Source organism: Brachycentrus maculatus, unplaced genomic scaffold (genome assembly GCF_059751285.1).
Source record: "Brachycentrus maculatus isolate JH-2025_06_01 unplaced genomic scaffold, ASM5975128v1 h1tg000746l, whole genome shotgun sequence".
NCBI classification, from domain to species: domain Eukaryota; kingdom Metazoa; phylum Arthropoda; class Insecta; order Trichoptera; family Brachycentridae; genus Brachycentrus; species Brachycentrus maculatus.
Genome location: NW_028281477.1, coordinates 36,190 through 59,913, shown reverse-complemented (window position 1 = coordinate 59,913; position 23,724 = coordinate 36,190). Strand labels below are relative to the sequence as shown.

Sequence of the window (23,724 nt, the reverse complement as noted above, 5' to 3'; positions counted from 1 at the left end):
AAATATAAAATACCGTGCAAAATTTAGAGGGGGACATATTGTAAAGTATGTTATATTTCAACAATTATAATATTCACATATGGTCGATTTATTTTTAGTGCGTTTCAAGTTGGAATTTTCTGCCGTTTGTTGTTAGTCGATGCAATTTATACTTATTTGATTCGTGGGTTATCAGTAAAATAAATTTATTTTAAATGTGATCTTTTAACCCAACTATCATCTCAAAGGGACTCATTGATAAAATATTTTTTTAAACGAAACACATATTTTTCAATTAAACATTTTAATCAGATAATTAATTAAAGTTGGTATTTGCACAGTAATATTATACGATTAAGAAAATTAAATTGATATAAATTTTGATTATTTTTTTTAAAACTTTGAATGCGTCTAAATATTTGTTCACGAATGCTTTAATTAACCCCACGTAGGAGCAATTTGTATACATTTATATCTCAAAAGAGATGAAGAAGTTTTTTGGGATCAAATGTGGTATTCTAGGGATTTACTGTGCGTACAATACGTTTTGTAAATAAGAAAATACTAATAATTTATCCTTCGCAAATATGAATATTTAAAATGAATATCTGCATAGTTATTAACTAACTAAGTGACCAACTGTGACACTGATTATCCACAGGGGTAGGCAGAGAGAATAAAATCTCAAAATACTCAGTCTTTGCAATCATTCTTCGCCTCTTCCATATTCATGCATCTCCTCATACATGCCCCCCAATTATTCCAAACCTGACCGCTTTCAAATATTTTTATCATGCCAAGATTTTATTGGTTTTCATAGGCTTCTATTTCCAAACATATTCGTCTTATATATTTGTGTTTACCGTTTTTTCCTCGCTCACTTTCCTCCTCGTTCCACTTGCTCAAACCATCTCAAGGCATCTTTCTTAATTTTATTGATACTGTCTATCTTAGCCTTGCATTATCTCCTCATTTCAACAAGTGAAAATCAATTACATACGTCGTTTTGACGCACATTCGCCTGAGTGATCGAATTTCCGCTGCATTCGGTCTACCCTCATCCTTCTTTTTACAACTCCATGCTACACTTCCATACAGTTATTTGAAATTATTTTTATATTAATATGATTCATTCACATTTGTTTATGTATATTTAATTTTTTTAAGTCCGTTTCTATATCGGTAGATGAATAATTATTATGAATTATTCACATGATAAAATATCAACGGGTCAATTCAGTTTCCGGTCGAAAATCGCAATTATCTTTAATTGATATACAATAATACAATATTTGTATATTTGGTAATTCAAGCATTTAATTACTTACTGTAAAAGTTCATTGATATATTATTTACTAACAGAATTTTTTTTAGATACTAATGTATTTTTTTAACGTCAAGTAAAAATAACGTATACACGTATATACATATAGTATCCATCTTTAACAATATTAATTTATACTCTTGACTCATGGGAGGTCTATAAAGATATTTAATTTAACGATAAACTCGCAATTAGAGAATTTTATTGTATACTTATGAAATTAATTCATTAAAAAATGGCGCTATATCTATTCTCAAAAATTATTATTATTTGCATATTAGTATTGTTTGTGATTCGTAAGTTAAGAGTTTATAATAGATGAAATATGTATGAATATGCAAAATATATACGGGAGAGGACCCAACATTAGGCTATTTTTTCAAGTAAGTCTCATAAAATGGTTAATTGACAAATTACGTCAATTATTTTTCCAGTAGTACACAACCGCCCTAAGGGCGCTTGTCCACTACGCGGAATTTCACCGTCCGGCAGTCCGGTTTTGAAAAATGAAAGCGACTACGACAGTTTAGCGTGATCGAATTTACGCGCAACGTGTTCACGCACCGATCAAGAGCACCGATCCGAAGAATGATGGACAAAAGCACAAGCCAATCCAAGCCAATGTCGTTTTAACGTTAACTGACGAGCCGGACAGTAAAATTCCGTGTAGTTCCGTGTATTAAATAAACGCTCTTAGGGCGTTTATTCAATTTATTAATATTCCGTGTAGTGTACAAACGGCTTAAGAGTTAAGTTTTGTACTGATATTTATTGGTAGAGCTACAGTTGATATAATAAAAAAACAACTACACAGTTTTTTCAAATTTATTTTAATTGACAAGATACCAGGTTTCTTTGTTACCGACATCATCAGACCAGTTATAGTTGCTATTTTACTAATTGTGAATGAGTATTTTTCTGTTATTTTTAAACGAAAAGTTAGCAGAGTAATTTAATTTTAATCCCTTAAAAATATATGGCGATATCTTTACTACATACGTCAAAAAAATAATACGTCAAAAAATATCTGTGAGCGATAATTCGCCAAAAAATTATTGTTACATTTTGTGATTGCTCTTATATGAAAGTACCGCTTGTTTCGATATTAATAGTTCACCGAGGTTCACAAGATTCGGATAAGGAGCGGCAATCTAGCTATTGATGACAGATGTTGTTTATGGCCATTTTGAATTCGAAAATAAGAATAATGTACATGCAAATTAAAAGATTACATGAGGTTGAGATGGTTTCGACATGTGGAGTAAATGGATCATGAAAGAATGACAAATCAGTAATTTTTAGCTAGTAGGAACGAAAGAATAACACGGCCAATAACAAGAATAATGACGGCCAAATCTAACAAATAAGTAAGTGTATGAAATCTGGCCTAGTGAATAGTCTACGTAACTAGAGGATCTGTAAATGGAAGCTTGGAGTAAACCAACTGTTGCACTGAAGTTGGGTTATCATAGCAGTAAAGTAATTTTTTTGGGGTCAAGGGATCTTGCATCCCTTATGTCACTGCGACCATATTAGGTCTATTGTGACTTCCCTCTGTATTCTGCCAAGACCTACATGAGTCATGTAACTCACGACTGAACTTTGTGGAAAGATATGATGAAATATATAATAACATAAAATATTTAAATAACTGTACCACTTTTTTGAGTTTATTATAGTAACGCAGTTTGTATTTTTACATATTGATGATTTGTAGTTCGCTTAACTAGTTGTGTGTTACTCGAATAAACGCAAAAGTAGTCTTAAACAAGTGTTTTATTTTTTAAAAGTAAAAAAAAACCCACTTTTTATTTCTTCTTAACTTTCGCACTCTGATTCCCCCTCGTTTTAATAAAATTATCAGCAAAAAGCTTGAAAATTTCGTTTACTTATACAAACTAAACCATGTAATGGAATTATACAACAAAAGAACTACCTACTCAAACATCCGGTGAAGGGGAAGAACAGATAAGAGATAGGATATCGGATGAGATTAAGAAAGGGGGCTTATTTCCTGTTGGTTAATAAAAATATATACATAATTTGAGTGTGAAATAAACCAGGAATAAATTTCTCACGGACAATGAAGTATTACAATATTTACACAATTTGTTATATTTCAATGACAATATTTAGGGGTTAAAACCCTGTGAAAAATGTGTTTAATGACATGTTAATATTATTTCTATGAATAAAAATGGATAATATCATTGTTAAAAGTATTTGCTTTGATTGAAATAACTATAAAACAGGGGATAGTAGCATTAAATTGAGATTTTATGTATTAATAATATAATGATAATAATTTTGGATAATTCGACATCGACATGACATTGTTTATTCTTTCATAAAAAAAAACATTTTTCTGATTTGGCGTTTTGTGGAATAACATAATGATTCACATATTAAAATTAAACATTGTGTAAAACCACTTGTGAGTTTATTAATGTTAACACGACCAGTTTTGTGAACTACAGATATTCGACATTATTTTTTGACATCTTAACATATGTAGATGAAGAAGAATATGAAAGTTTGGGCATTTATGGGGCTTACGGCTGTCATAGGCAGGTTTAAATGCTCAGACTTCCGTATTCTTCTTCATCTACATATGTTGAGATGCCAAGAAATAATAACTCCTAATTGGAGATAGTCGAGATTTGTGAACAAGTATTTGCACACACTCAAATTGTTGTATACAGATATTGTCATCGGCAAATGAAAATACAAACTTAAATTTTTATATTAATGAACAAAGAAGGGGTCCGGTACAAATGTTTTATTTTAATATTTAAATTAGTTGGCTCTCAGCGATTGGTACAAGCGCGAAGGGCCCAATTCACATCTAACGACATACAAGAAAAATATATGTTACTATAAAACAATACAAATATAAAAATCGCATGCAAATTGAACCATTTTACATATTACATTTTACAGTCTGCGCAATAACTATCGCGACAATTTCGCAAAATAATTTGTATCTACCCTTCAGAACGCAAATAGCATTCCTTGCTTCAGTTATGTTTACATCTTGGGCCCATCTAGATAAGAGGTTAACTAATTACCGACGTGTAGCGTTATAGACATTTTATAGTCTACTTCACTCAGAATTCACCCAGACTATGTGTGGTCGTTACACTAAATTTATACAAGAAAAAAACAACGATTTGCGAAATCAAAGCTAACTGTAAATGAGTTTAAGTACCAGTACTGAGAGATAATTGTTGTTTTATAGACTCATTCAGAGAGTATTTTTTATTTATCACAACAGATGAATGAATAATTAATAAATTTTATGTCATGTTGTGAGTTATTAGGTATTTGGAAGAGATAATATGAAACGTTGTATTAATGTTGATTTAATATCAAAATACAATGATTATTCGTAATATTTATAGCATTAATTTTGTAAGTACATAATCACTTTCCAAAATTTCAGTCTACTTACATGTCTCTTCATCAGAATAATCACAATACTTGAATTTAACAAAAAACGGTATACACTATACATATTTTAAGTGTCTTTATCAAGACGAGGCATCTATCATTTTGAAAAGATGGCGGTCTACGAATTCCAGACCTTACGACCTGACTTTCGGCTGGATAAAGTGATCACTTATACATATGTATATCGTTGACCATTCAGCCTATTATTGATCATCCATATTGCATTAATTTTGAAAAATAATAATGTTGGAATTCTCCGGTCGCGTACTGAATTGCATATTTGAGAGTACACCCTTAACACAAAACCTACATTTAATGTTACTTTACTATGTTTTTTGAATTTGAAATTATAACTGTATTTTTGTATGATTAATACATACAGTCCTACGTAGTTAGTTAGGTCGAAGTGGTTGGCGGTATTCGAAAACCTCAAAGACCAGATAATACAAGTCACCACAGCTAATGACGGAGATGATTCCGAATCATCGATATCATTGGTGGGTCATTTTTGTACCTACCACCCATCACGGCAGAATTTACAATCTCTTGCAGGCCTTATCAATCAATTTATTTAGTTCAGCTTGATATGCAGATGTAAAAATATATTTATGCAAAAAAATGACAATGAAAAATTTCTTATACTTTCACAAAAGAGATGCCCAAAGAGAGCCATTTTAATAAAGGTATATTTTGACATCTCAACATAGATGAAGAAGAATATGAAGTCTGGATATTTACAGGGCTTAAGACCTGTCATAGACTGGTTTAACACTTTATACACGTGTAGTATTTACTAATTTACCCACGATTGACAATCATACTACTCAATTTTACATACAACAATGTTACAAATTGTTATTAATAATATAAAAATAGAAATCGGAAAAAAAATATTTATATTATGTCATACAATTGGAGTACCTTCATAACAATCATACAGGAATAAGACTTAAGAACTCGGGAATGTAGTTCCACTGTTGCACTAAGTCGCTATTTAGATCAAAGAAACATACAAAGTAAATGTTGGCATGATGATTGCTAACCTTCATCGTACAGTGGCATAATAAGACAAATCGCTCACTCCTTTCAAAAAGGTCATATTTCAAAAATCGTAAATTTTCAGCTGTGCATGTTTTTGGAATGCTAATATCTAATATATTGCTGAATATCCCAGTAAAAGCGGCATATTTTTAACTTAATATGTACCCGCTACAGGGCAGAAAAAGTTATTTTTTCATTTTGACAAAAAGGTATTGTTAAATTATTTTTAATAAAGTAAATATTTTCGCAAAATAATTTTCAAATAAATTTCAAATACAAATTGGTGTGACGTTCTATTCTCTCTGACTACCACTGCAAGGTAGCGGCGTTATGGTTAGTAATTTTATTACTTGGTTAATGTAAGGAATTTTCTAGGAATAAATTAATTTTTACACTGCAAACATTGTCTATCACACATTGGTTCGAGAACGCTTTGAACAATGAAAAAAAATCACCAGCTCTTTTATTTTAACTAAATGGCAGTAACAAAATAAAAACAATCACCTTTTGGCGCCTGTACGGACCAATTTAAATACAACAACTTATCTTTTTATCTTGATGCCTATAAATGTGGCGCCTGGACGGTAATAAGCGGCAATTTGTGAATGTACGACGTTCATATTACCAATCCGACTTTCATAAGCCTAATTTTTTTTCTTCTAATGGCGCCAGACCGCGGTTCGTCGAGTTGACGGCCTCTGTATTTGTTTCGACTAAATAAATATATTGATTTTATTTATTGAATTACTTTCACCAAATTCACACGATGAGTGCCCGATAGTTATAAAATATAAGTTTTAAAATTTTATTCCTTAATTTTAAAATTTATTTACTTATTAAATTAACCACTTTAATATAATATGTTTCACTATAAATTAATTTGACAGTCACTTTGTAATATCTATCCACTTTTTATTTTAATCTCACTTGGTAAAAAAGTACAACTATTTCCATAAAAATAATGGTATTTACCAGATGAAATTTAAATTAAAAATGGATATACATTACCACGAGAAATTGTGGTATTTGTCATGCGATTTTTTTTTATTTGACCAGTAACTAGTGACCCGGTTACTGGTCAAATAAAATAATAGTGGAAAAAACTAAAGAGTTGTATTTTATAATATAAAATGCAGTTCCACTAAGAAATGATAGTTCAAAATATAACTCTAACACACGATAATTTTTATCATAATGAAGAAAGTAAAAATACACATCTTTTTTGAGCCATTGTGCCACAGTTTTTCTTATTGTTCAACACAACAATCTGGTGTGGTGAGATTTTTAGATAGAAAAAAACTTTTTCATCTAATATTAATTATGAATCGATCAAAGACGTATGTAAATAAAACGACTATTTAAATTAATAATATAAACCAAATGTCGAAGTTACATTTCTTCGTCAATCAAATGAAAGATAAATGATTATTCCGAACTTTTCTGACATTCGATGTAAATTTCGTTTAACGTAAGTAAACTGGCTGTTTTTACATTAATTTTAGCACATGAGATATAGAGCGGTGATAATTAACGCGAAAATTTAAAGTTTAATATGAATGAGAGTAGGACACGAACAGTTTTTTTGTATAAACTTTTTGTTACGGGGTTAAATATTAAGAAGATTTGTAAATACAAGAGTAAGTGCACTTAATTTAAAAAATTACCAACATAACATACGTATAAATCCCAAGGCTTATACTGTGATGTTTCTGTCAAAGTACATACAAAATAAGATTTTTTTGAAAAATCCCAGACGAAGTATTTAAAAATAATAGAGAATAAATCTTATTTTTGGCGGAGAAAGCCATGTGATCGTCACTTTTGATAAGACCTATAACTTAGCGATAGAGCTGTAGACATTCTTAAATGGCGCGTGCATTGGGAACAGTTTATGTTTATAAAAATAAATAAAAAGTGTGTGCCGCAAGAGACGGGTCTTTTTATTAAATTCGATACCCGTAAAGGACTAAATAATAAACTGAACTAACTAACCATTTCGATGCTTTGGGAAGGCAAAGAGGATAGAATGCCACACCAATCTGACTTTGAAATCATTCTTTGCACAGATTTATGCATCTCCTCATAGATACCCACCGACTATTCCGACTTCTGACCAGGTCACATCCAAGTATTTTAAACACTTGATAATGACAAGTTTCTCAAATACTTGAATTATTACTCCTATATCTAAGTATATTCACCGCTTGGATTTGTTTTACTGTCCTTTCCTTACTCTTTCAATCCACGTGTCCAAATCATGTCACCTTCTTAATATTAATGATAATGCTTATCTGCTTTACAAAATTAATAATTGTAATATTAATAGATTTATATTATCCACTGACACTTCGTGATGGAATTGCATTTTTAATATATTATTAGATAAAAACCAATATTTTTAGCTTTTCCACTTTATTTTAATTTGACCAGCGACCGGGTTTCGTCGTTACCGACACCATCAGACTGGTGACCAGTCTGATGATGTCGGTAACGACGAAACCCGGTCGCTGGTCAAATTAAAATAAAGTGGAAAAGCTAAAAATATTGGTTTTAATCTAATAATATATTAAAAATTGTAATATTAATCATTCATTGTTTTCCCACACACTACATTCAGTCTACTTTCATCCTTCTTTTACCGACTCCTTGTTTCATTTTCATACAAAAGGGTCGGCACTAGGACTCCGTTGTATACTGCCACTTTAGCTTTTGTTGTTGGGCTTATATTTTTTAAATTCGTTAATTTGAATGTCCGGGCTTACGACTGTTAATGAGCGGTTGGAGTGATCACATTGTACACTGTTCGAACATTAATCATATGTATATTGTTTTACATTTTTGACTTATCAACATAAGGAATAAGAGTAGGGAAGTAAATTCCCAGACTTCCATATTCTTCTTTATCTTTATTGAGATGTTAAAAATGTAAAATAACTCTTAAGTGGAACTCAGATTTGGGAACAAGTATTTGGACACACTCAAAATATAGGATTTATCGTTTTGCCGTATATTCATCACAATGATTACGTTTCTACTACATTCAGTCAACTTTTATCCTCGTTTGAAAACTCCATACTTCACTTTCAAACATAAGGGTTGGTATCAAGGACTTTGTTGTGCACTGCCAGTATGAGCTTTGACGATGAAACAAGAGTTTTTTTATTATTTTTTGACATCTCATCAAAGATGAAGAAGAATATGGAAGTCTGAGCATTTTCTGGGGCTGACGACCGTCAAAGGCTGGTTTAAGTGATCACTTTACACACGTGTAACATCCACCAATTCTACCCATTATTGACAACCACACTACTCAAATTCTTGGAAGTTCTATATATATGAACCAATTTTGAAACATTTTTCTTGAATCACTAGAACTTCACTAGCGACATCTATTGGTGAGATGAAAATAAGCTTTTTATTGAGCGTAAACTCTTTTATTAGTATGTGAGGTCCGAATCCTGAATTATAATCACTCACATGAGAAACGCCAGAAAAGATCATTTTCATTTTTATTATTTAAGCTTATAATTTGACCAGATAATTTATTAACAACATTTTGATTGTGTCCAAATACTTGTTCACAAAATCTGGATTATCTCCAATTACAGGAATTATTTTCATATTATTATCAAAAAATAAATAAATAAGTTTTTTTTCACCAAAGTCAAAATTAAAATTTTATCCCCCTGCAAGTATTGCAGTGAAAAGCGTAGCTCCCTGATGGTTAGTAAAAATGGACCATTAACCTTTTCCACTTTGACCATTTTTTCTCATAACTGATCAGCTACTCTGATAAAAAAATCGACGTTTTTCTACCATTGAAATAAATATTTTGGTTCCCTAATTTTGGGACACTCTGTCTGGCAATTCGTATGACCATTCGTTTTTATAACTGAGCTTGAAAGTGTAGGTTTCATCGTTTTCCATGGCGGATTAATTATAAAATATGGTATTTATTATAAACACATAAAATGCAATTTCAGTTATTTTAACTCCTAACACTAATATCACAAAATTTTTAAATATCCACAAAACGAAAAAAATATGGTCACAAAAAGTGGGAGTATCCTTGGAGAACCATCATAAATGAAGGATAACAACTGACTGTCCCAAAAAATATTAGCGTATGACAAATATTCTATCACCCAAAATGATAATCTATTTTTTCTAGATTATGTCTAGGTAATGGAAAGTTTTATTGAATAAATTTTGGTAAATTCAATATGTTGCGATGATTAACCGCATTTACCTCAAATATTTTTTGGTAGAATATACTTGGGTGATAGAGAAATCAGTGATTAGAATTATACCTGCGCCGGGCCAGACATTGCGGCCCACGGAGCTGCCTACTAGAACCATACGGGCCAGAATGTCTGGCCTACAGAGTGGTAAAAGTTGAACAAAATGCATACTCACTTCCATATCTTGCCCAGGGTCTTGCTGAGCTCGGCGTTGTGTAGCTGCGGGTACTGGTCAGCAAGCTTGCGCCTGGCGGCCTGCGCCCACACCATGAACGCGTTCATGGGCCTCTTCACATGCATGCGGCGCTTGTCTGACGATGACCTGCAAAGGGATAAAAAGATAAAGTTAATGAATCGATTCGGCAGTCATTTTGTCGTAAAATCTATCCATTTTTATTTTAAATCTTACTTAGTAAATACCACTATTAATAAAGCATTTATTATTTTGTATCGTTATATCGTTGATTATGGACTTATTACTATTTCTTAAACGAGGTAATAAATCTATAATTAACGATATAACAATAGCGAAATTCCTCAATTTTTAAATAATCATAAAAATAATCATATAAAAAACATCACTGTTTTATTCATTGACCTTCATCGTCCTAATAGTATAGCTCCCGTGAAATCCATAAAAATTTAAAGATGTCCTTAATTAAAAATACGACAATTACAAAAGTAAATTAAGCTTTGTTATTATTTTCATATATAGCTTAATACTCGTAGCTACTGTAAAAAAAGTAAAAATGACTAACCACAAAGTAAATACTGTAAAAATTAACAAAATAAATAAAATGTGTAAGTGATTTAGAAATAAATGAATAAATATATATTTGCAATACATTTTTGTCCCTTAGATGTTCAGATCAAACAATCAAAAAAGTAGTTTTTTAAAATGTATATTCTGAACTAATTTCCACGTAAAATGTTCTGAAATTCTGAAAAAAATACGTGGTTCGGTCGTAAGAGCAGATAGTTTTCGGAATTCTTCAAAAGAGAGTTTTGACTTTGATATCGTTCTGAAAGAAGTGAGACGTCACGCATGCGTGTAAACGAGTATGCTGATGATATAGTGGCTCCAACTCTTCCCCTTTCTTCACCAATCACACAGCTAATTCGTCAAGCTCTCAACATCGCCTTTGGAGGTGATTCCGAACCGCTTTAATGACTCCCGAACACATGTTGATGGAAGTAAAAAAAAAACATTCATGAAAAAGTGCTACGCTTCAACTTTTTGACGTCGCCATGAAAAAATGTCGCCATTTGTATAGATCGTTCATTTGAACTAAACGTATTTCAAATAATTATATTTTCATATTTAAAATTATCAATATTATTATATTTTCGGAGAATTCATCTCGATTAAAATCTCATTAATTGATTCGGCAGTCACTTTGCGGATATTTATTAACTTTTAATTTATGTTTTACTTGGTTAATATCACTATTTCTTAAAACCTATTGTGACACGTGTTTTATGAATTTACCATCATTTTTAAACACTGTACGGTTTTGAAAATGCAACAATAGATTTTATGAAATAAAGGTATTTAATAAGTAAAACTTTCATCAAACAAAAAATTACAATTTACATTAATGTGTTCTTATGGAGTTTGCACGTGCCGAGGGCACATTTTACGATGTTTGTTTGTAAAATTATAGGAAAAGTAATTTGTCTATGTAATGCAATCGTGAATGACATAGCGAAATGATATTTTTCAAATCTACCTACCTCCGTTGCCCAATATATATATATATATATATATATATATATATATATATATATATATATATATATATATATATATATATATATATATATATATATATATATACATATATATAAATATATAAATGCATATATATATAAATATATAATAAATATATAGTAAATATATAATTAACAACACACATGCATAGCTTTTTTCCAATTTTGTTTTATTTGACCATTGATTGGGTTTCATCGCTACCGACGTCATCAGATCCTTCTGTTAATTAAACTATTAAAAATAAATAAGTAAATAGATGCATGAAAAATCTTTTTGGCATCGAATCTTTATTTAAAATAAAATTGATTTATTGAATTGTATACTTTGATCGATATGAATGTAAAACGATTTCACTTAATTAATTAATTTATATTGCAACTGTTTCCCCTTATATATGTAGCAGAAGAATCAAATTGATTAATGCTTCAAACAATTTTATTGCCTAAATATGTGTAACTGTTTTTTTAAACACTTTAAAATGTTTTCTCTAGGCGATTGGTAAAATACTTATAGCCTTCATATTTGAATCGAACGGAGTATACTCACCGACCGTTTACGATCATTCCATTTAACCCAAAAATGTTAATATTTTAATTTTCTAAGCCCTTCATTACCCCTCGACATCTGACGAGAACTACAAATTACTGTATGTTTTTATTTTTGAAAAGTTACATGTTCAAATGAGTTTTTTTTCTTATTTCTCAAATACTCGTAAATATTGAACCCCTATAATTTTGAACAAAAAATACAGTTTTACGGCACGAGCTTATAAAACTTGACATTTAGAAAAATGGTTTTAAGTGGAGATATTTGGGTTCATTCCCCGGTCTTCCTGTGCTTCAATTACCAACCATATTCGCCTCATAAATTTGTTTCACTGTTCTTTCATAACTCATTCGATTCACATCCCTAAACCATCCCAATACTACAACCAATACTACTATCATCACGCCGTTTCCTCGCAGGAGTAGGCAGAGAGGATGGAACGCCACAATCTTCTGTCATGACATGACACTCCTCGCCTCCTTCACATCCATACATCTAATCATACATGCCCTCTGATTACGCAGACTTTTAACACCAGCAGATTATAGGTTCCGCTTGATCTGATCGTAAAGAAATACACATTTTATTTATTGATTTGGCTTTTAATTTGTAGAACTCCAGTTTAATTAATGTATTAATTTTTAAATCAAACACAGATTTTTTCAGTAAAATAGTTGTATTTTATTAAAAAAAACACATAAAAATTAATATTGTGACAGTTGTTTCGCCTAGTTATGGCATTTTCAAACAAAACATTCGTTTAAAAATGCCATAACTAGGCGAAACAATTGTCACAATATACATTTTTATGTGTTTTCCAATAAAATACAACCTATCTCTACTAGAGTCTACTAGACTCAAAAAATCTGTGTGTTTTTTTTTAAAAATAAATACATAAATATACCTTTCTTAATTAAACCGATAACACTTATCTGAGCCATACATTATTTTCTTATTTCACCATTTGAACATCGATCATACATCGTTTATTGGATAAAATGCGTATGAGCTAGTTAGCATCACCTTATTTTTACTAGGCTGAAAGTAAATATTTCAGACTATTTGACTACTAAACTTGATTTATAGATTTAGTGACACAGATCAGATTTTCGGTATTGTTTGATACTTCTTACTGCCATAACAATAATACTATAATTTATTTGGTGTGAGAAACTTTCGGTCGTCAGCTTTGAAGTTTATGGTATTCACCTAGTCAGAAAATACAAGACGTAAAAATCAAATCACTAGAATCTTCATACTTACAAATAACATAATTTTTATGTGGATTTTTAGAAAAAATACTCCTTGCGTTCTGCTTGCACTTTGACGTTATGCATTGTTTATTATTTTCGTCAATTACTCTTAATTTTTTTAAAGAAAATCTGTCAACTTTATTTTCTGAATTTAAAAAGTAAAAAGGCATGCGCGAATTATTGTTTTATAAGGTTTAAAAATGAAAATGTAAAAACTTTATAAAATAAAACAACTTTGTTTTAACCAATTTTTATTGGTACACTTTATCCAACCGGTTTCGACAAGAACCTTATAATCATCAGGGTTTATGTACTTAATTTTAAAACATTGAAATACTCATAGTTGATTACCCTTCCCTTACCTAAAACTTCCACGCACTCCGTACACCATATTAAAAAATATGGTTTAAAAAACTCCTAAATGTTGTTTTTATTGTGCATTGCGTAGCGAATACGTCAACTCCGAATGACAACTTGTAAGCTACGAATGGAATCGCCCAAAAACAGGAAAAACAAAATCTAAAAGTTGAAAAATTCTCAGTGTGTGAATATAAGTGGGGGTTCGGGTTTTGCATACAAATAAAAGAGTCTCTGCTTAATAAAAGCTTTCTTCAATCCACCATATATTACAGTTGTGAACTCATATGTACTGTTACGAGATTGATCAATATATATAGGAGTTCCAAAAATTTAAGTAGTGTGGTGGTCAACCATGTCAATTGATGCATGTTGCACGTGAGTAAAGTGATCACTTAACTAATCTAGGACAGGTCATAAGCCCTGCAAATACTCAGAATTCTATATTCCTCTACATCTATTTTGACATGTCAAAAATTTGTTAAAGATAAAGTTTTTAAAAATTGGGTACAAATTAATATCAATATGCATTAAGGCCAAGTATTCGTTAAGTGGCAACATTATTTTCTCTAAATTCAGCTAACGTTTTTTACCTATTTTTTTTTCTTAAAATATCGTTTGTGCATCGAAAAAATAAAATATCCTTCGAAATAATTACATGGTTTTGAAAAGAAAAGGTTATTTAAAGGTAAGGATAAAAAAATACATAAAAAGATTTTTTTCCATATATCGTAGTCATACAGGAGAAAGTGACCAAGTGCATTTTTTACTAAAACGTGATGATTGACTATTTGATATGTTACTAGCTTAATATTGCCCTGAAAAACATCCTAAAGGATTTTAAACTTGGGAGTATAATATATTGACTTGGTAAAAATGACTAACTGCATTGATGTTTATTTTGTTGCCAAGCAAACGTGACTGAAATGGCCCTCCTGAACATTTTACCTTTTGTTAGATGGTCACTTTCTCCTGCACGACTTTTTTTTTTTAGATGGGAATTGCATTTATTATTTACCTTGCTTATTATGTACAAGGTTTATAGATCATTTAGTGGATTTTTGTTTCTTCTAGCTAATTAAATATATTTTATTTGAATCTGTGTTGGGAACAGGAGGGATGATCTAGTGTGGGTCAAATAGGAACTTCTCAGCATTTGCTCATTGCTGGGAGGAAACCACGTAAAACTCCTGCACGACTACGATATATCCTAAAAAAACAAAAAATATCAAATAAACATTTTGTGAAAAAAATGAGCGTGAGTACACGACCAGCCTTGAGCGTAGCTGAATGCATTCTGATTTAAACGCTTAATACAAGCTTGAGATCTAAGCCTTAATAGTAATAAATATAATAATATCTAACAAAGATTAAAATTCATATATTTTTTTTGTAATATATCATGTTACATATTGTATTTTATAATGAAAGCGAGGAGATTTATGTAAGAAAAGAAAATACACACGGTCATTCAAAATTACGATAAGTTGTTTGGAATCAATGTCTGGCGGACCAAAGCTCTCGACTCTAGTTTTACGAGAGATAAATCTGTGAACTGTAAACGGGAGCTGGCAGCTTTATGTCATATTAAAGTCACTAATGTTCAGGTCTCATCTCAACTAAATGTGATGCATGCTCTCATACAGATGTAGTGGTGTACTTGAAGTACTCACTCACCAACACAATCACACATAGTACCTACCCACGATGTGCATCGCTACAAAACATTTTGAACTAACTAACTTAACTAAACATCACGCCTCTTCTCCGTAGGGATAAGCAGAGAGATTAGAACGCCACACACTATGTCTTAGCAAACATTCCATCCCTCTCCTCATACGTTCTTGTTCTTCTTTTAACCGTTATCTGCATCCAATATGGTGCATAGGGCACTGAATAAAAAATCATCGTGTTATTTTGATCGATAATACATGAAAGAAAGGTTAAGATACCAGAGTAATATTAAATTGATATTAGAGTGAAAAATCATATACTTACTTGACCCCCCCTGGGAATCATACCCGGAACCTTCTCATACATACCCGCCGATTATTTCGTCTCCTGACCTTGTTGTACTTTGAAGTACATATTTAACATGCCTAATCGTGCCAAGTTTTTCTCGGTCTTCCTCTGCTTCTTTTTCCAACAACATTTGCCTCGTCAATTTATTTTACCGTTCTATCCTCACTCACTCGTTCTATATGTTCAAAGCATCTCAACGCACCTTTCTTACTTTTATCGATGATGCTTATCTTAGCTTTGCATTTTATTTTTATTTCACCATTCGAACATGTATCATAGGTTTTTTTACCGCACATTCATCTGAGGATCGCATTTCGACTGCATTCAGTCTTCTTTCAATCTCCTTTTGCCAACTAGAAAAATAGGAGCTGAGAAAGATCAAAGAAAGCTTGGTACGATCATATACTATAGGACGGTATGTAAGAGGAAATGCATGCATGTGGAACAGGACAGGATTGTTTGCAAAGACAAAGTGTTGTAGCGTTCTATTCTCTTTGCCTACCCCTGCGGGAGGTGGCGTGATGGTTAGTCAGTTAGTTAGTCGCAAGTGCGTGAGAACACGGAAGGAAGAAAGGTCTGAAATGAAGATGATTTTCTATATGCCGAACATCCTCACCGTTTCCTTTACTAAGAGGTTTCACGACAGTAGTAAAATCTCCATAGACATAACGTTGATATTATGGGTTTGGCCTATCTGCATTCGGGGAATAAGAAGCGATTAAATTATGTAAACATCTGGTCCAGACGTATTGCAACTTCAAAAATAACACTTTCAACAAGTTATGGCGTTCTCTATGCAATCATTCGATCGTTAAACAGATGTTTACTTAAAATTAACCCAACTTATATATATTATTTCGAGAAATAAAAATACTTTGTGTTCCGATCCACTCACATTTTTATTAACCAACTAGTTTCGGCAACAACCTGTTGCCCTCAACAGGTTGTTGCCGAAACTAGTTGGTTAATAAAAATGTGAGTGGATCGGAACACAAAGTATTTTTATTTCTCGAAATAATATATCAATATGATCCACAAAGTTAATGCTTTCAATATTCAAAACAACTTATATATGTTTGTACGTATACACACACACACATATAAATAAATATATATGTATATATATATATATATATATATATATATATATATATATATATATATATATATACACATATATTTACATATAAATACATTTACACACACACATATATATATATATATATATATATATATATATATATATATATATATATATATATATATATATATATCTTCTTCTTCCTAGCTTTTCATCCCAACTTGTCGTTTATGTACTCTGTTGTAGGTCCTTCTATCATGGATAACGTCACCTAGGCCATGCCTTCGAATCATCTTAACTTTCTGTAGCATCCATGATTTTAGTCTTCCTCTAGATATCTTTCGAGGAAGATCCACGGCACTTACCTGGTTCACAATATGTTCAGGTTCTCTGTATCCTATGCTCATACAAGCTCAATAGCTTCTCCTTCAACTAACTATTCATGTCCGTCACATCCAGGCTTCCACAAATGCACAGATAAAAAAATAATAGATGAATTATTTGAATAAATTCACATTCTTCTTCATCAAAGTTGAGATGTAACTATTTTTTTCTATGTTGTAAGTAATTTTTGAAGTGATTTCTTACTGTGGGAAATACTCGCAGATTCTTGTTTACCGTTAATATAACCTTTGACATACTATACCACATTAGCAAATCTTTACTAATGGCAACAGTAATGTGTACATAACGTGTTCATTAGCGAGGATATAAAGTGTAGAAACTGTGAGAATATGTTGAATGCAGTTAAGGAAGCGGACACTATTAAAATTATATTTTAAATACGCAATATTTTAAATGAGTTTTAAATGTAGAATAGGTTTTCTCTAATCAAGGAATTGAAGGTGGTGAAAAGTGGAAACGTTTGTATTTTTTTAAAAAGTATAAACTCAATGTCTCTAATTTTGAAGGCTTGTCTAGAGGAAGGATAGTAATGATAGAAAATGTAAAATATATATACATCACAAACATCAAGAACAATTGAAGAAAAAAGGTTCTGGAATTTATTTTGCAATCGACAAGAATCAAACCTGCGATGCCAGTTTCGCAGCTGAGCGTCTGCTCAACTATGTCAAAGAACTTCAGAAATTACGACATTAAGGTGAATTAACCGGAAACAAAAAAAAACGAATAACCGGTTAAAAGACCGAATAAGGAACACGAACATTTGGAAAATGTGTAGTATGGAGGATATAGCCCGGAGGATATAGAAGGCGATTCTGGAATGCCCATGTGAAAAGAATACAAAAAAATGACTGGCTTGAATTGGTCAAGAGAACCTAGACGAGAGAAGAGTGCCTAGAAGACCTCCAAGCGATGGCGTGACAGCTGACAGTTCACATCACAAGAAACGAATAACGGAACATAGAGATCCGAGGATCTATAAGAAGGAAGAAGAAGAAAAAAAGAAAAAAGATTATTTTTAAATACTGTAATGTGATATCAAGTGAAGTGTCTCTCGAAAAATTCATTTCATTATGAGGGATTTCGAAATATCTACATGGTGTTAAAATATTTTCTAGGCCAGCTCTTGTGTTAACTTTTGCAAGAAATTAAGAGCCATTTGTACATAATATGTTTGTATTTACCTACTTATTTGCATTAAATATTTACATATTTAGTCATACAACGCGTCGTATTAAACCTAATATTTTGTTATTATTTTTTAAAAAATCTGAAATTTCTGAGCTCAATCGTGAAGATTTTTTAGATGCAGATTCAAGCGCAAGTCAATTAACATTTTTGACATCTCAACATAGATGAAGAAGAATATAGATGTCTGGGTATTCATAGGCTAGTTTAGCAATCACAGAAACCACAGTACTCAAATTTTTGGAAGTCATACATATACATCATGATCAATACTTACATGGTATAACTAATATAACTGGTCAAAGTGTAAGCTGCATAAAAAATAAAAATAAGGTTTTTAGGCGTTTCCCAGAATGTAAAGTTATCCGGTTAGGATCTTGCATACATCTTAACGAAAGGGTCTCTTACAAAAAAAAGGTTTCTCAAGCCAACTATGGATGGCTCCAGTGAACTCACACATAAAGCGTCATGAGATTGACGTATGTAGGAGTTTTAATAAATCGAGTAGTGTGGTTGTCGATCCCGGGTAGAATGGTGAATGCTACAGGTGTGAAAAGTAATCAATTAACCAGCTTATGAGACATGCAAATACTATCTCCTTCACCTATGTTCAGACGTAAAAATATGTAAAATTTATTTACTTCTTTGCTTTTTTTCGTAGGTTTTTATTTTTTAATTTATTTGTTGGTACCTATGTATAGAAGACAACTATCTTTCATTGGGTGAAGCGCCTGACCGGATATAACGATCGCTCCTTTTAACAACGTCATATATCAAAAATCGCCAATTTTCAGTTGTGCATGTTTTCGAAATGCCCGGAAAATGTTCTATATCCCAGCAAAAGCGGCATATTTTTAACTTTATATTTACACGCTACAGGGCAGAAAGTGTTGTTTTTGCATTTTGAAGAAAAAGTATTGTTTAATTATTTTTTAAAAATGCTAAATATTTTCAAATAAAGAAAAAACATTCAAGTTTTACCTAAAAAGATCTGTTGCACAGTAAAAAGTTTAATAAGTGGCTTGATATTTATTTTTAATACATTTCATTACATGTTTAAACTTTAAAAACGATCTCCTGAAAAATATTGTTTTTTGATTTATGACGTTATTGAAAGGAATGAGTGATAAGTGGTCCAAGTTTTGAATCCTGAAATATATCTGTTATTTTTTCTGTGATGTGTTTGTAATCAATTAATTTTGTACTGTTTTGTCTCTCTTCATATATGGTATTGAATATGCATTTTTTCCATAAGTATTATACCTTTTATTGTAATAAGTGTGGCCCTACGGACCACTTTGAATTGACCAACAGGCGCTGTGATCTCATTGTTTTAATTTTTAAGTGGTTATAACGAAATTGACCACTGGTCACAATGGCAAACAAAAATCTCCGCTCCTTCCATTTCTATTAGCTCCCGATATTTATTATTCGGTCAAACAAAACAGATCAAGGCAGAAGTTCAAAGGAAACACCGGTCACTCGTTGTAGGTGCTTTAATTAACAGTTGAAACAGTTGCTATTGAACGTGTTAAAAATGAGTCATTCGAAAGTGTAATTAAGGAGTGAGGTTTTTTTAATGTTTTGGTCAACTGTTAAAACGCGTTCTGTCAACATATTGTACGTACATATATGTATAACCATTATATTCGGAAATATCATGCGTTTCTAAAAGAAATTACAACAGTTTGTAAAAAAATGTAAAAACAATAAATTGAACGAAAAATATGTTTAATCTACAAAATTTTGAGTGGTTTCAAATACTTGTTCACATAATCTGGATAATCTCCAATTACAGGAGTTATTTTCACATTATTTCATCATCCTTGATGAGATGTCAAAAAAATGTATATTAAATAATTTATTTTTCATAATACCCATGTTTACAATTTCAAATTTACAATAATGTGCCCTCACAAGGCTTTCCGTGCCGAGGGTATATTTGGAATACCATTTTTTCAAATAAATTATTTGCTTAGTAATTTGTCGTATGATGAATTATGGATGATATGGCCGAATGATGCTTTGATCTATTACAAATTTACCCACTTCTATTATCCAATTATGAATATCTATTTAAAACAAAGTTTCATTGTTTAACTTAATTAATAGATTTGACCATTATCCTACGGTCCACATCCGTAGTGTAATGGTTGTCTGCCGTGCTGGAGGTCCCCGGCTCGATTTCCATGAGGGTCAAAATAAATATGGGTGATTTTCACTCGCATATTTATTTGATGTCATCCTTGACTGATACAAGAAGCGTGGGGCTGATCACATTATCTTCATGCTATTATTAACGATCAAGATAACACTGCGTCGCTACGATGTAGTGCCATATGCACCATTGTGCGTGGATAAGGGTTAGATAAAGAAAACGTATACTAGTAGCAAAAAATAGTCATAATTCATTTTTAGTTGCCCGCTTCGTATTTATAGTATCAGGAGATCAGAATCAGAAGAGGGTAAAGACTTGTAAAGAAATATTGAAAAATATTAATTGTCATATCAACAAGGTTTGGAAGGAACTCAAGTGGATGTGCATCCCGGCCATGCGGATACCGTGGGATTATTGACTTCATACTCTCGAGTGGGAACAGAACGGAGAAGTGGAAACTGCTACCAGTACTTCATACCCTACATTACATTCACACATTCATGATACTCTGGTAGAGACACTGCAAGATATCCTGAATTGAAAAAAAATATCGTTTGCATATATATTACTACATTAAAATACAGTTTTTCTTGCATTCCCTTATGTTTCCCTTTACATCTCAGATCAAGCTTTTATTGATATCTCAAAAATTCTAACTAACTAATTTACCATCATGCCACCTCCCAGCAGGGGTAGGCAGAGATAATAAACGCCACACAATTCTGTCTTTGCAAAACAGTCTTTGGCACTTCTACATGCATGCATTTCCTTATACAGGGTTGCGCCAAATTAATAATCTATTTGGACTGGAATAAAAGGTCTATATCTTTATTTAGACCTTCTGATATTTAATTTAAAATTTTCAAATATGATCGACGTACATACGCTATTAGCAAAAATTAATAAATTTTAATTTTAATATTAATTTTGCGTCGGGTGATTAATTTTACGCAACCCTGAACATATCCGCCAATTATTCCGACTCCTGGCCTGACCCCAAGAATTTGAAATATTAGGGACACTTGATCATTCAAATTTTTCCTCGGTATTCATCTGCTCTTTTTTCAACTACATTCGCATCATAGATTTGTATTACCGTAATTTCCTCACTCATTCGTTCCATATATTCAAACCACCTCAATACACCTGTCTTAATTTATCGACGATGCTTATCACAGCCTTGCATTCCTTCCTTATTTCGGCATTTGAACTAAAAATATTTTATGTTAGTGATTGTCCTGACGAAGAGACGGGTACGTCTCGAAACCCGTAGACGTAAAAATCTCGGTGAGTGGTTATATACTAATTTTATTAACATTTTTGTAAAAAAATAAATAAGTAAAAATATTTTCATCTAAATTCTTTTATATTAAAAAATATAAGTATTCATATTAAAATAAAAAAAAACTCAAATTGCAAACGTATGTACATAAAACTATAACTTGATTCGGCTGTCACATTTTTATAATATGTATCTAGTTTTAATTTAAATTTGATGCAACTATACCTTAAAATCTTTTGTAACACGTGTTTTGATGCCTTGCGCATTATTTTGCATCGAACTGTATTTGAAAATGATACGGAATGCATCGAAACGCGTGTCACAATAGATTTTATTGGTATTTACCAAGTGAAATTTATTTTTTAAATAGATATGTGAATTGAAATATGTAATAATAATTATTTTGGATGTTATATAATTTATTGATTCGGCATTAACTTTGTGGAATATATATGCGATTAGTTTCGAAAACATACACATGTTTTCATATTCTGGTAAAAAATAAGTGAATATTATAATATTAAAGTGGATTACACAAAGTGAACGATGAATGATAAGGAGAGTGTTTTATTATTAATTTCCCCATTTTCTTCTAGAAGTCAACCCTTTTGTTCCCAGGATAGGATTACCTTAACACAACAGCAAGGGATATTATATTTGAACAACCCATCATTATTTGATACAAAGGTGTTACAATATTTGCTTTTCACAAACTGAAGTAGGGGTAGGCTTATCTAATAAAGGATGTAAAAAAAATGCCGTGAGTCAGTGAATTATTTTTTATAACCTTTATAAATAAAGGAGAAGAATGACATATCTTGATAGCCTTACGATATAAAATATTTTTTTTTGTTTTTATGGAATTTTTTGCCTTAAGAAATTATTTACACGTGTGGTCATGAGTGTAGACTTCTTATTTTTTTAGTTTCATAAAAGTTTTTCAATTAGTACATATAATCTCAAGTGCACGAAGAAAATAATTTTCTTTATGAGAATAAAAATAAAAATGATATCTTTTTTTATTTCTAACAATTTGTAATGCAGTGAATGTTATGATACGTATTTTTAAGATTCTTTTTTCATTAAGGTAAATTCATTCATGGGCAAATATTTATAACCCATTAACTTAAACATTAAAAAAATATTTGTAGTTAATTTTTGTTTGCATTTATCAGTAGGTTGTTTTTTGGAAACAAAACTTGAAAGCTGATTAAATCGCAAGTAGGCGACTAAGACGTAACGACATTAGTCTAAATTCAATCTTTATCGGCTAAACCTTTATTTTATTTTAATTTGTTTCCGTATTTTGCTATAAATTGAAGAAAATTGAAAGATAATGGGAGGGAAAGCCATTGGCTCATATAGTAAATTTAAATACATGAATTAAAGTTTACATTAAATTTTTATCATATCTTTTACGCAAGCTGTGTTATAACAACAAAAAAACCTTAGGTATGTTTTATTCGTACCGCTAATAAATAATAAACGTAAATGTGATGTAATAATAAACATGTAAATAAATAATGAAATAAATAATTAACATAAGCCGTCATTAATATAATTGTTCGAATATTTCCGATCATTGTATGTTTGACCATTATTAAGGATGTCCATTGCATAAAAAAT

At 31.2% G+C, this 23,724-nt stretch overlaps 1 protein-coding gene across 1 annotated transcript in view; it reads right to left on the bottom strand.

The window, feature by feature from the left end:
* Positions 1-23,724, bottom strand: part of LOC148300356 (transcription factor SOX-9-like) — a 29,472-nt gene that overhangs the window by 4,669 nt on the left and 1,079 nt on the right. The window contains exon 2 of the mRNA XM_088274905.1: positions 10,211-10,357. Within this exon, the coding sequence (XP_088131031.1) occupies positions 10,211-10,357 (147 nt within the window). The remainder of the gene's footprint in view (positions 1-10,210; positions 10,358-23,724) is intronic.